General features: G+C 49.5%; 1 protein-coding gene across 1 annotated transcript in view; it reads right to left on the bottom strand.

Moving 5' to 3' along the window:
• Positions 1 to 5,310: 5,310 nt before the first annotated feature.
• LOC143161189 (serine/threonine-protein kinase TNNI3K-like) overlaps positions 5,311 to 13,549 on the bottom strand; it is a 41,150-nt gene continuing 32,911 nt past the window's right edge. The window contains exon 8 of the mRNA XM_076339896.1: positions 5,311 to 6,086. Coding sequence (XP_076196011.1) covers positions 6,010 to 6,086 — 77 coding nt within the window. The 3' untranslated portion in view covers positions 5,311 to 6,009. The remainder of the gene's footprint in view (positions 6,087 to 13,549) is intronic.

Here is a 13,549-nt window from a genome sequence, read left to right as displayed (position 1 = left end):
TTAGCATGTTTTCTGTAAAGCTAATGTTTTTCTTGTTGTTTTGTAGGATGTTGTAAACCCAGATGCAGTCGTCGTGCACTCGGTACAGCCCCAGGATGGGGAAGAAACTCTCCTCTAAGCTTTTTCTGCAGCTCCTTCAGTGCTGTGTCCTGCAACATTTACACAAATTGCTGTAGATTTGTGCTGGTTGGGATGTTCACTCCTCCTTTATTTTACTCCACAAGTACCACAACCATCTGTCATGTTTTACTAGAACAGCTTCTCAGTGTGCAGCAGACAACTGAAATAAGCCTGTATATGCCAGCCCAGGAAACAGCACTCCTTCGTAATTATGAAGACAATAATGACAAGGATTGCTCCACAGCTGTCATGCTTGTTTTTCCTAAAACACAGAGAAATATTGGACTGGCTGAATCTCCCCTCCTCCCCCAGGCACCGCTTGCTTCTGCTGGCTGGCAGGAGGGAGGGCTGAGGATAGATGTTCTGTATGTGTTTCCGTAGAACAAGAAGTTTGTCTTACAGAGTGCCCATGTTTGACTGTATCTGTGTCTATGTACCGACTGCATTTTTCTGCGTGTCATTTGCTTTTCTGAACTGCAGACTCTTCATTGTGAGTCAGGGCTGTGTCTTCATTGCTGTGCATAGGACACTTGCACGCATTAACGCTTTGGTTCTGAGAAGAGCATCTGGGGGCATTCAGCAGAGATGTGGAACAGCAGGATCATGGGGGGAATAGTGGCCTCACACAGGGGTTTTTAGCTTGGAGGGCTGCCTCCACCCCATGTTACAGGCAAGCGAGCCCTCCAGCGTGCACAGGTGCCCTGTGCTGCCGGGTGGGTGGCATGCAGGGGGGGCTTCTCTCTCCTTGGGGATCCAGGCTTGTTGCTGGCTACGCTTCAGGGCGTTCTTGGGACTTTGAAATGTTGTTGAAAAAAAAAAACAACTTTCAAAACATGGGCATGCCTGTAATCTGAGCAGGTGGAATTTTGGTAAGAAGCAAAACCATCAAAATGGATAATTTTATGGTTTTGGATATGCTACCCGTGGTAATTTCTGCTCTCCTATCCATTGTTAGTTAGTAATTAACTTCAGAGTGAAAAAATGTAGGTGGCACTTAGGGAAAAACAAGATGCGCACCAAATAAAAGAAAAAAAGGAGACATTGTTAAACTGAACATATGTGAGAAAAGCAAACGATCTAATAGCGTTGCCACTGGCAAAACTCATTTTTGGCTCATCACAAAGGCTTTTTTTAACTCCCCAAACTGTCAGGTATTCTCAGTGGCTTGTCACTGGATGCTGATGATTGTGCCTCGGATGTATCATTACTGGCTTACACAGCTGAAATCATACCTTGTGACATTACACAGGCTAAATAGATGCATTTCACCAGCTGAAAAAGAATGCCAGCTGTGTACTATGGACACGGTATGAGAAAGTTTGTTCCGAGTCCAGCTCCTGGAACCAGGTACCAAGCCTCTGGCATCCCTAGCAGGGATGCAAGGTGGTGATCTTCACAGCCATCGCCTGGAAAGTTTGCAGTGGGGAGCGCCTTGCAGGTGGTGCGTGCATCTGTCTTAAACAAGCGCTCATGCTACAAGGTGGGTTTCTCTGGCTGGGAATTTTCTGTAGTGTTTTGTGGGCTCAGCCGTACAAATCAAGTGCGACCGACCCCTCTGCCTGCCTGGCGGGGCTGTGCCAGCCGAGCCTCCCAGGTGGCCCCGCCGTGCCTTGGGCTCTCTGAAGCCGCCCGGGAAGCTGGCAGGGGCCACCCCGCAGGAAAACACCTCCAGCCCCGTGGGCTGCCCCCAGGCCAGGCCTCTGCTGGCACAGCCCTGCCGTGCGGCCAGGGCAGCACAGCCTCTGCTGCGGCGACGCCAGACTCGCTCCTGGTTGCGGTGCATGCACTTGTTTGGTTGGACACCAGTTTATTTTAATCTAGATCATCTATTACTGATACGTTAAACAATTCAAAATATTGCCATAGCTACCAGGCACTGGCGGGTCTTAAAAGCAGGGTAAGAATCCTTGGAGTGTCTCATTCTTTATAAATATTTCAGTGTGCTGGGCTCCTTGGGCTTCTCTGGGAACGGCACAAACTAGTTTCATTCCTGCAAACAACTTTAGAGCATGTTCTGTTCAGTAATTTACATTTTTCAGAGTTTTCATTTGTATTAATAACTGATCACTCCTATGACGCGCGCTTTCCCCCTAAGCCTGATGTTTCTCCTAGAGACCAATTAACTAATACATTGTTTTCTTCAAGGAGCCAGTAATTTAAATTACTGGGAAATTTATTTGCAAGCAGTTGGCCTTGTAAAGAGCTTTCTAAACTACAAAAGTTTTGCCTTCAAAAGCTTTCTGATTTTTTTTTTTGTTGTTTCCGTGTGTCCACTTCTGACACTTTCCAAGGAAGTGCTCAGAGGTCATACCAAGCAGCTCAGGTATAAGTGAGTACATAGAGGCATTAATGCAAATGAGCTCTACTTTCCTTGCTCTATTTTCTCTTCTCTAATCCAGTTTAGGTTCTGGTTTTCAGGTACAGCTGCTGTATTAATGAAGAGTCATTGTGTGATTGTTTTAAGCAAGGGAAAAAGACATAGAGCAGAGGTATTTGTAAGAAAAAATTCCTGTTGAAAAGGAAGCTTAATGCTGGAACTGATTTTTCAGATATGACAATGGATCCTTTCTGCCCTGTTAGCGTGTCATACACTGGCCAGTGCAAAAACCAAGGAATGAGATCTAAGCTCTGTCCACCCCTCCCTTCTTCAGCTTATTCCCTACCTGTGCTTCAGTAGCTTTACCGTATGAAACATCTGGTCAGTTAGCTAGTCAGGTAGGGAATTTTCATCAGCATCCCAAATGCACCTTCTCCCGTCCGCTCTGCACGTATTCCTCAAAGCATGCCAATTTCCAGTGTCACTTTTACTTCTAGAAAGAATACAACATATTTCCTCCAGTTGCAAAGAAATCTGGATGTTGTTTTGTTGGGTTTGCAGTGTGGACAGTGGATTGTTACAGTGGAAACACAACAGAATGGCTGAGTTCAGTGTGTGTTGGTTATGTCGTGTTTGACCTGGAGGGTGTTAGCACCAAGGTCAGAACTGTTTGTTAGCAAAGAACTGGAATTTGTTCAGGGGACACCTCCTTCCCTCCCCCCCCCAGTGATTTATCCGAGAGGGCAGAATACTAATTTGTGTTTTACGCTCTTTTTCTGCTTTCAGGAACCAAAAATGGGAAATGATCAAGGAGGGTGTTTTTAACCTGAACAAATTCTGGCTGTTTGCATTTTGTCATGCAGATGTGCCTGCCCCTCAGCTCGGATGCTGCAGGGTTAGTGGAGTCCTTGTGCAGGGGTATCTCCTGTCTCATTGGCTAATCCTGTTTCAAGCCATAAGCTCCGTAAATTCTATAGCCATAGTGGGAAATATTCCTGCCAGACAAGGCATTTGCAAAATAACAAAGCTAATCATTGGTTTGAAAAGTTACGATGATGGTTGATGATCTCCTTTGATCCATGGGAAAGACTGAAGCTTCCTTTTGCTTGTTTTTATTAAAGCTCTTGGTGATTTGACATAGCATTGCCCATGTTGTGACACTGACTTATTGCTAAAGCTTTGCAAAGATGGAGTGGAGAGTTCTCTGTGGATTTTTCCAGAGGCATGCTCAGAGCAAATGCTCATCGTCTCTGAAAGTTGTGACGGTATCCAGGGAAGTACAACAGGCTGTCAGCAGCTCCTTTCCAGTGGTAAGCAGTGTTTAGTCCCCTGAAACGCTGGTCTGCAGCCAGGACGCTGCACTGATGCTTTCTTTTTTTTGCTGCACTGAATTCCTCAGTTTCACGACATTTAGGCGTTAAACTGAGAGGGCTAGCTGGTCACAAAAACTGGCTCAGCCTCAATGAGGAAGAGGCTGCCATGATGTCTGTTGGTGCGATTCAGAGGTAATGACAATATTTTGTGAATGTGAGTGTCAGAGCTTTCTGAGTTCTGCCACAAAAAGGAAGAAGTGTGAGTCAGAGAGAAAGAGCTGAAAGCAAGAGCAGTGCCTTGCAAGGCCTCCTCACATGAAACTCAATGTAAAAATGTGTTTCTCTCAGTAGGTTGGAAGAGGTGGCACTGCGTTAGCCCACAGACTGCAGCGAAGGCACAGAGGCTGGCGCTGGACCAGAGGAGCTGGTGCTGACAGTCATCAGTCCTTCCTGGCCAGGCGCTGAGGCAGCCCGCTCTTCTGCTCCTGCCGGGGCAGAGTGGGACAGGATGCTCACTGAGCAGCCGCTCGTGGCGATGGGATGGTTTTCCCAGCTGTACTTCATACAGGGGTTGGAGGGTTTCATATAGGGTCTGACAAGTCCTGTAGTGAGCTGCATCCAAGACCTTTCTGTGTATTTCTTCTAACGTTGACATTAGCCCAGCAGACTGTTGGTGTGAATGAGACTGCAACTGAAACATGAACCAAACAGAACAGAAAGTAACCACTGAGTGGTACCAGGGGCTGACAGCGGATCTGCAACACGTGATGTTCAGCTTTATTTCCCTTTCTTCCCCATTGAATTTTTCAGAAAGTGAAACAAAACAATGACAAAACACCTGTAAACCTTGCTAAGTGAAATCTTCCCCATTTTTATTGCTTCAGGACTGTGAAATTAATGACGTGCATGGAAGATGTGAGTCGGTAGAGCCTACTATACATTTACAGTTCATGTGTGTTGCACTGCACGATACCTCATCACAGACCTTGGTGCAGGGATCATAGTCAGAAGAAACCAACATCCTGAATAATATCCACAAAGCAACACACAGCAATTGTGAACACTGATTTCTACTCAGCCGATAAGAGAGTTGTGTCTTTGAATCCAGTTAAGGAATAATATTACAGCAGGATCGCTTGCAGCTAAATTTTGCTAATTTGAAAAAAGACCCCAGAAAATAGCAGCATAATTAACTCTGTAATTGCTTCTAGAAGAAGAGTTCAAGTTCTCCTGCCCTACCTCTTTTTTTTTTTTTTTTTTTTTTAATTTCCAGTGATCAGAGTTGCTGTTGCAAAGCCCAGCCATGGCACTCATTCAGCTCATCTAGCTCAGCAGGCGCTAGATGGCACTCTGCTGCAGTTTTGCTTCAAGTCAAAAATGCGACTTTGCACTGTGTTAAGATGACGCAATTTTGCATATTTTCCTTCTGGTTTAAAGTTTGTTTTGGAGTGTCTGTGTTGCTTTTTGTAAGCAAATGTCTGAACAAAAGCTTACACTCTTTGGGAAAAACAATCACTCAAACCAAAACAAGAAAGTGGATAAGAAAACACAAATGTCTGGAAGAGTACAATTAAGATGGCCACAGAAATACCTCTTTATTCTCAGCGAGCAGGAAAGCATCCAAAGATCAGGGCTCTGAAGAGCTGCAGACATGGGGCTGCTCTGCTGGAGACCTGCGTGAGCCCATGGTGATGAAAATGAGACACGGGACGTGACTGGGACTGCGGGGAACTCAAAAAAGAAACGACCTGGTTCAGAAGCTGGGAGCAGGAACAACTTTGCCTCCACGGTGGCCTGGATGGTGGTGGGGAGTAACAGGCTGCTCTTTTTCTTGATGGGGACTGGGCTGGCAGCTCCCTGGCACCTACCGGTCAGGGAGGGCTGATAGCCCCATGCCTTAGTGCAGTCCAAGGTAACAACAACTTGCCTTGGAGCTCTGAAACTGTAACAGATGCATTTTTACTTTCATCTCCTCAAATTGTTAATGCTCAAGATGGAAGCGCAGCGTTCCTTGTGGACATTCACTTCGTTAAAGAATAGATGCACACCACCAAAAAAACCTAACCCTCGAGCGGGTCAGCAGAGAAAGATGCTAGAGCAGAACTTATGACAGGGACATTTGCCATCAACAAATAAAGCTGTTCAGTTTAGGGATCTTCAGTGTAACACACGATGCCTGGGAGTTAGTTAGGCTGATGTGGTGAGAACTGTTGTTGCCGGTTGATGGCGTGTCTCTCTGCAGGCGGACGGTTCATGTTGTCAGCTGCTTTCTTCAAAGCTGCCACTGCTGCTGCAGGAATGAAACCTCATGGTACTCATGGGATCCGACACGTAGCCTGCAAGATGCAGAGAGAAGTTCGTGTGTGGCTCAACATAGCAGCAGTTCTCCCCGACCTTTCCCTGCAGTGACAATGTCAACAAAATAATGTGCATATCATTTTGAGATAAATAGGCACAGACCATGCTGATACCTTTTTGCTGTCTCCAAATCTCCATTCAGTATCATCTGCTGAGGAAAAATTTAAATAGGAAGTAAACAGACCCTGTCATTCATGCAATGAATTCACAGTAATCAAGCACAAAGAATCTTTGGTGACTGACATAAAAACATGAATCTCGATGTTCTAATAGCACAGTGGAAGTTTGCCATTAAAAAAAATACCCTTTTCCCTTTCAACTAGATCTTCGGAGGGCTCAAAATAAGCATTCTGATAAGTGTTTTTAAAATACTTTAATTCTTGACACTGCAAAACAGAAAGCAACTGCTCTTGCCAGCACTGTATTTCCAATGAGGTGCTCCAACAATGCCAGAGAAACTGTGGCATTGTTTCTTTACACGGTGTCAGGGGTCAGCTGCTCCCACGCTTCTTATTTTACTGTACTAACATTAAAAATCCAGTGGAGCCAACTCAAATTTCTTGATAACTAGGCATTGTATAGAGATACTCAGATGCCTGGGAAACAGGAGAGCGGAGAAACTAGAACATGAAAACTTTCTGGGGCGCAGGGGTGGGAGAAGGGTTAGAAAACATTGCTAAGGCTCCTGTGTGCCAAATTCCTGTTGCCACGCATAAAAGACACACAGCTGCACAAGATTAAGACTCTGGTAATTACAACAGTACTGACCATGGCATCCCTAAGCTGTAATCCATAAGCAACCTTGGTTTATCTCCTAATCATGACACACTATGCTTTGAAAGCTGGCAGCAAAGCTTTCCTTAAGGGAATCTCACTCATATCCTAAATATGCTGGGCCTTAATGCTGCGACTGTTCTTGTGCGTGCTGAATGTGTCCTGTGAGGTGAAGGTAGCATGTGTCCTCGCTGAAGCCAAAGCCACGGTGCGTCACTGTGTATGTGAGGAACGACGGTCTGCAATGGGGCACATTACAAGAGCAGGACGTACTTTTGAGGACCTCTCCAGCCGTGGTGGCAATACTTTGCACTGTTCACGCTGGGTGGGAGACTGTCCACATGCTCCACCATCACTTCCATTTGCCTTACTGCTGCCTCACAGTGGGGAACCTTCACTTTAATAAATGCTTTCATGTTTCCAACACCCTCGACCACATCCTACGTTTTTTCCTTTTCCTTGTAGTGCCTGTGAGTTTCATACCAGCCAGGATTAAGACCATGAGGATGCTTGGCTTGCCTCACTCCCAGGGGTCCTTTCTTGCCTGCCACTGGTGCATCTCTTCTCAGATGGATGGTGCCCTTTCCAAGTGCCAAGAGGGATGACGCTATGCTACGCCACAGCCTGGGCTTGCACTGTCGTGTAACTACTCAGTGGGTGCATGCACTTCCTTGTGCTTCAAGCCTTGCCAGGGCCTTTGCAGTTGGGAAACTTTGGTGACTGTTGCAGCAGCATCATGAGCTTGTCTGCCAGTGTCTGAGAGCTGTAGTGAGCAAGGAGAAGCCAAAGGCAAAGTTAAACTCCATGTTTACACCTATCTTAAATTTTAGAGGATATACAGTTTTCTTTGGGCATTGTATATCTGCCTTGTGTGATTTCACTGCTTTCAATGTACTGTTTAACTCACAATTTGTGAAACTTCCCGTGAAGAGCTGGCCCTTTGCTTTCACTGAAGAAGACAGGGCTGTGTTTATTTGCAGAATTCCTATTTTCAAATACACTCAATGAAGAAAATTGTTCACTATCAGAAAGGCTCTTGCAGGAATGGGAGCAGGGTGCTTTTGGGGCTTTTACTGAGAAAGAAAAACAGTGAATGTATTCTTTATTGTTTATAGACTGCAAGTGCAAATGAGGATAATGGAAACATTAGGCAAAAAGCAAACAGAAAAAAGATCAAAATGGACATGAATGGGGAGAGACAGCAGTGAAATTGGTTTATGTGGCATAAATAAAGAGTGCAAATATTTGCAGTCATTAGACCAAGCACTCTAATAAAAAAGGGCTCAGGGCTTTCTGTCTTCTGGTGTGCCGCTATGATCAAGCAATGGCTTGATCACTCTACCAGGATCTCAAAGCATGGGATGCAGTCAGAGCAAGGGGTGGCTGGGCTGCAGAGTGCTATGGTGGGCTTCCAGAGCAGCTGGGGTGCTTTGCAACAAGGGACAGTGATTCTGCTGTTCCTCGAGATACATATCCTGGTGACACTGCAGGACTGAACTTCGAGCTGCCTAAGCCTGCTGAAATGAAGTATGTGGCAAGAAGTAGCTTTTCCAGTCCTGTTGTGTCTAGCAGCCAGGATCTTCACTTTCCTCTGTGCCACCCTGGCTTTTTCCATTGTTACCTGAGTTAGCGCAAGGCTCAGCTTGGCCAGCTCTTGGCTGTGATCAAGCTGTGCTGCACCATGGTCCTGGTATCCTGACCAGCAATGTGGAGGTCTGGCTGGGGCCACCTCCTTTCCCACTCGCATGCTTTGGTTCCCTGCTGTGGAAACTAATTCAAGGAACAGGTATATTTGAAAATAAATCTTGAGGTCTCATGAGTGGAGTCTGAAATCACTCCTTAATCCCACAGCTTAAATGCAGCCATGGAGAGTCTCTTCTCCACCAGCCCTTCATTCCCTTGTGTCCCTTTTTAATACAGGCTTGAGAAACCCTCTCCAGTCTTGCCTGGATGGTCTCACTCTAGGAGTTCACTAAACGTTCTTTTTCATTCTTGTTTTCTTCCTCCTCAAGTTTTCCAGTTGCCAGGTACCTGATGAAAGCTGTGCCCCGAGGAACTGCTCTCTGCAGCTGTGGAATCCGCATAGAGCAAGTAATAACGAAGTTTTTGTTCTTTTTTCAGTTTCGAAGGTCATTACCTCACTACTCGTTATGACAGCAACGCTGCTGTTAGGCTTGTACTCAGTAAATATTTATATGACCAGGTTTTCTCTTTTTCTCACCCAATGTGCTCAGTTCAGAGGAGAGGAAGGAGTGCAAGAGGAAGGAGTGCTGAGGCCAGTGAAAAACAGCAAAGACGATGAGTTGATGAGCTTCTGATATATGCTTTGGGCAGAACAGAACACTGAATTCTCCTGGTGACAAAACAGGTTGGGAAGTGGCAGGAAAGGGAGCAGATGCCAGGAGAGGAGTGAGAAGGCCCCAGGGCAGGGGACAGCAGCAAACTCTGAATGAAGATGGCAACACTGTAAAGTCAATGGGTCCACTCAACACGGTTGTCATTTGAACATACAGAAAAACACATGTAAACATAAAGCATAGAGGAAAACATGTTTTCCTTGTACGTACTCAGCAGCTGTGCCTCAGAGAAACAGAGACTACACAGCACAAAACAACTCTGCTCACAGCAAACACAGAGACACCTTCCCGCTGGGCACTCCTGGGTGGCAGCGACTGTGGTGTACACGTGTATTCTGTACACTGTACCCGCCATTTCAGCGAAGCCACCGAGGCGAAGGGCTCCGGAGCGGAGGATCGCGACGGGGGACCCTTCCTGAAGCGGCAAAACCGTGGCCAAACCCGCGAAAAGCAAAAGCGCAGGGAGCGAGAGGGAGCCCCAGCCCCGCCATTCCCCGAGCTGGAGGAGGGCGTTCCTGACGAGCGGCAGCTCTGACTCAGCGTGGGCGGGGACAAGAGGGGCGGCGGCCAAACCCCCTCACTTAGAAGAGCAGCCCCAGGGAGCGCGAGCGACCCGGAGCGCGGCGAACAGGGCGGGCAAACAGGACGTGGCGCGGCAGTTTGCGCGGCAGTTTGCACGGGCAGGGCGTGCAGGGAAGGCGAGCGGGCAAGGCACAGCCCCGCTCCCGGCTCCAGAGGCCAACTCAACTGGTTATCGTAGGCTTCCGAGAAGAGGACCGGCTATGGTTTCCACTCGGCCGAAAGCCGTCGCCAGAAGGAATGTGGCGACCCAGACGGAGCTCACACGCAAGCATACAGCTGTCCAGGTCTCTGGCTGCAGGGAGTGCCTGAGCCTGTCAGCTCTACCGGAGGGCGGCAGAGACACCACCTGTGTGCGGTGTGACCAGGTGGATGATCTGCTCGGCCTGGTGGCAGAGCTGAAGGAGGAGGTGGAAAGGTTGAGGAGTATCCGGGAGTGTGAGAGGGAGATAGATTGGTGGAGCTGCACCCTATCGTCCCTGAGGCAGAGGCAGCAGAAGGAGGCTCCGCGAGAAGCAGAGGATCCCCTGCCTTCTTGCCACCAGGTAGAAAGAGGGGACCTAAGCGACGGGGGGGGATGGAAACGGGTCCCTGCTCGGCGTGCCAGGCAAACCCCCGCCCGGCCTCCCTCACCTTCCCGGTTGCCTTTACACAACAGATATGGAGCCCTGGAACTTGAGGGCCAGGCAAGCGAGGATGTAGACGAAGGTCCATCCGGGGGGTCGCCTAGGGTGAGGCAGTCAGCCCCACGCATTATGACTGCCGCTGCTAAGAAAAAAAGGAGGGTAATTGTCATAGGCGATTCCCTTCTGAGGGGAACAGAGGGCCCGATATGCCGACCGGACCCGTCCCACAGGGAAGTCTGCTGCCTCCCTGGGGCCCGGGTCAGAGACATCACTAGGAAGCTCCCTGGGCTGGTACGGCCTTCTGATTACTACCCGCTGCTGGTTATACAGGCTGGCAGTGATGAGGTTGCAGAGAGAAGTCCTGCAGCGATCAAAAGGGACTTCAGGGCACTGGGGCGACTGGTTCAAGGATCGGGAGCACAGGTAGTGTTTTCCTCTATCCCTACAGTGGCAGGGAAGGATACTGAAAGGAGCAGGAAAACACACCTGATCAACGCGTGGCTCAGGGGCTGGTGCCATCGGAGGAATTTTGGCTTTTTTGATCATGGGGAGGTTTACATGGCACCGGGCCTGCTGGTGACAGACGGAGTCCAGCTGTCTCACAAGGGAAAAAGGATCATGGCTCATGAATTGGCAGGGCTCATTGAGAGGGCTTTAAACTAGGTTCGAAGGGGGAAGGGGATAAAACCAGGCTCGCTAGAGATGAGCCGAGGGGTGGCGTGCCGATGCCGGGGGCGAAATCGATAGCCCAGCTCAAGTGCATCTACACCAATGCACGCAGCATGGGCGGCAAGCAGGAGGAGCTGGAAGCCATTGTGCAGCGGGAGAGATATGACTTAGTCGCCATCACAGAAACATGGTGGGGTGACTCTCATGACTGGAGTGCTGCAATGGATGGCTATAGACTCTTCAGAAGGGACAGGCGAGGAAGGAGAGGCGGTGGGGTGGCCCTGTATGTTAGGGAGTGTTTTGATTGTATAGAGCTCAACGATTGTGATGATGGTACGGTTGAGTGTCTATGGGTAAGGATGAGGGGGAAGGCCAACGAGGCAGATATCCTGCTGGGAGTCTGTTATAGACCACCCAACCAGGATGAAGGGGCGGATGAAGCGTTCTATAAGCGGCTGGCAGAAGTCTCTCAATCGCTAGCCCTTGTTCTCGTGGGGGACTTCAACTTCCCGGACATCTGCTGGAAATACAACACGGCAGAGAGGAAGCAGTCTAGGAGGTTCCTGGAGTGTGTGGAAGACAACTTCCTGACACAGCTCGTAAGTGAGCCTACCAGGGGAGGTGCCTCGCTCGACCTGCTGTTTACAAACAGAGAAGGACTGGTGGGAGATGTGGTGGTCGGAGGCCGTCTTGGGCTTAGCGACCATGAAATGATAGAATTCTCGCTTCTTGGTGAAGTAAGGAGGGGGGGCAGCAAAACCACAACCATGGACTTCCGGAGGGCGGACTTTGGCCTGTTCAGGACGTTGGTTGAGAGAGTCCCATGGGAGACGGTCCTGAAGGGCAAACGGGTCCAGGAAGGCTGGACAATCTTCAAGAAGGAAGTCTTAAAGGCGCAGGAGCAGGCTGTCCCTGTACGCCGTAAGAAGAACAGGCGGGGAAGACGACCGGCCTGGCTGAACGGGGAGCTCTTGCTGGGACTCAGGAAAAAAAGGAGAGTTTACCGCTTGTGGAAGAAGGGGCAGGCGACTCAGGAAGAGTACAGGGATCTCGTTAGGTCGTGCAGAGAGGAAATGAGAAAGGCAAAAGCCCAGCTAGAACGCAATCTGGCCGCTGTCGTTAAAGACAACAAAAAAAGTTTTTACAAATAGATTAATGACAAGAAGAGAGCTAAGGAGAATCTCCATCCCTTATTGGATGCGGGGGGGAACGTTGCCACCGAGGATGAGGAAAAGGCTGAGGTACTCAATGCCTTCTTTGCCTCAGTCTTTAACAGGCAGACCAGTTATCCTCAGGGTACTCGGCCCCCCGAGCTGGAAGACGGGGACGGCGAGCAGGATGAACCCCCCATAATCCAAGAGGAAGCAGTCAATGACCTGCTATGCCACCTGGACACTCACAAGTCTATGGGGCCGGATGGGATCCACCCGAGAGTGCTGAGGGAGCTGGCGGAGGTGCTCGCCAAGCCGCTCTCCATCATTTATCAGCAGTCCTGGTTAACGGGGGAGGTCCCGGAAGACTGGAGGCTTGCCAATGTGACGCCCATCCACAAGAAGGGCCGGAAGGAGGATCCGGGGAACTACAGGCCTGTCAGCCTGACCTCGGTGCCGGGGAAGATTATGGAGCGGTTCATCTTGAGGGCGCTCACAAGGCATGAGCAGGACAACCAGGGGATCCGGCCTAGCCAGCACGGATTCATGAAAGGCAGGTCCTGCCTGACCAACCTGATCTCCTTCTATGACCAGGTGACCCGCCTAGTGGACGAGGGAAAGGCTGTGGATGTGGTCTACCTGGACTTCAGCAAGGCCTTTGACACCGTCTCCCACAGCATTCTCCTAGAGAAGCTGGCGGCTCACGGCTTAGACAGGTGGACTCTGCGCTGGGTCAAAAACTGGCTGGACGGCCGGGCCCAGAGAGTTGTGGTGAATGGAGTTACATCCAGTTGGCGGCCTGTCACGAGCGGTGTTCCCCAGGGCTCAGTACTGGGGCTGGTCTTGTTTAATATCTTTATTGATGATCTGGATGAGGGGATTGAGTGCACCCTCACTAAGTTTGCAGACGACACCAAGTTGGGCGGGAGCGTTGATCTGCTCGAGGGTAGGAAGGCTCTGCAGAGGGACCTGGACAGGCTGGATCGATGGGCCCAGGCCAACCGTATGAGATTCAACAAGGCCAAGTGCCGGGTCCTGCACTTTGGCCACAACAACCCCATGCAGCGCTACAGGCTTGGGGAAGAGTGGCTGGAAAGCTGCCCAGCAGAGAAGGACCTGGGGGTGCTGGTCGACAGCCGGCTGAACATGAGCCGGCAGTGTGCCCAGGCGGCCAAGAAGGCCAATGGCATCCTGGCCTGTATCAGAACTAGTGTGGCCAGCAGGAGTAGGGAAGTGATCGTGCCCCTGTACTCGGCACTGGTGAGGCCGCACCTCGAATACTGTG

Source organism: Aptenodytes patagonicus, chromosome 5, assembly GCF_965638725.1.
Source record: "Aptenodytes patagonicus chromosome 5, bAptPat1.pri.cur, whole genome shotgun sequence".
In the NCBI taxonomy this organism is placed as follows: domain Eukaryota; kingdom Metazoa; phylum Chordata; class Aves; order Sphenisciformes; family Spheniscidae; genus Aptenodytes; species Aptenodytes patagonicus.
This window is presented reverse-complemented; position numbering and strand designations above follow the sequence as displayed.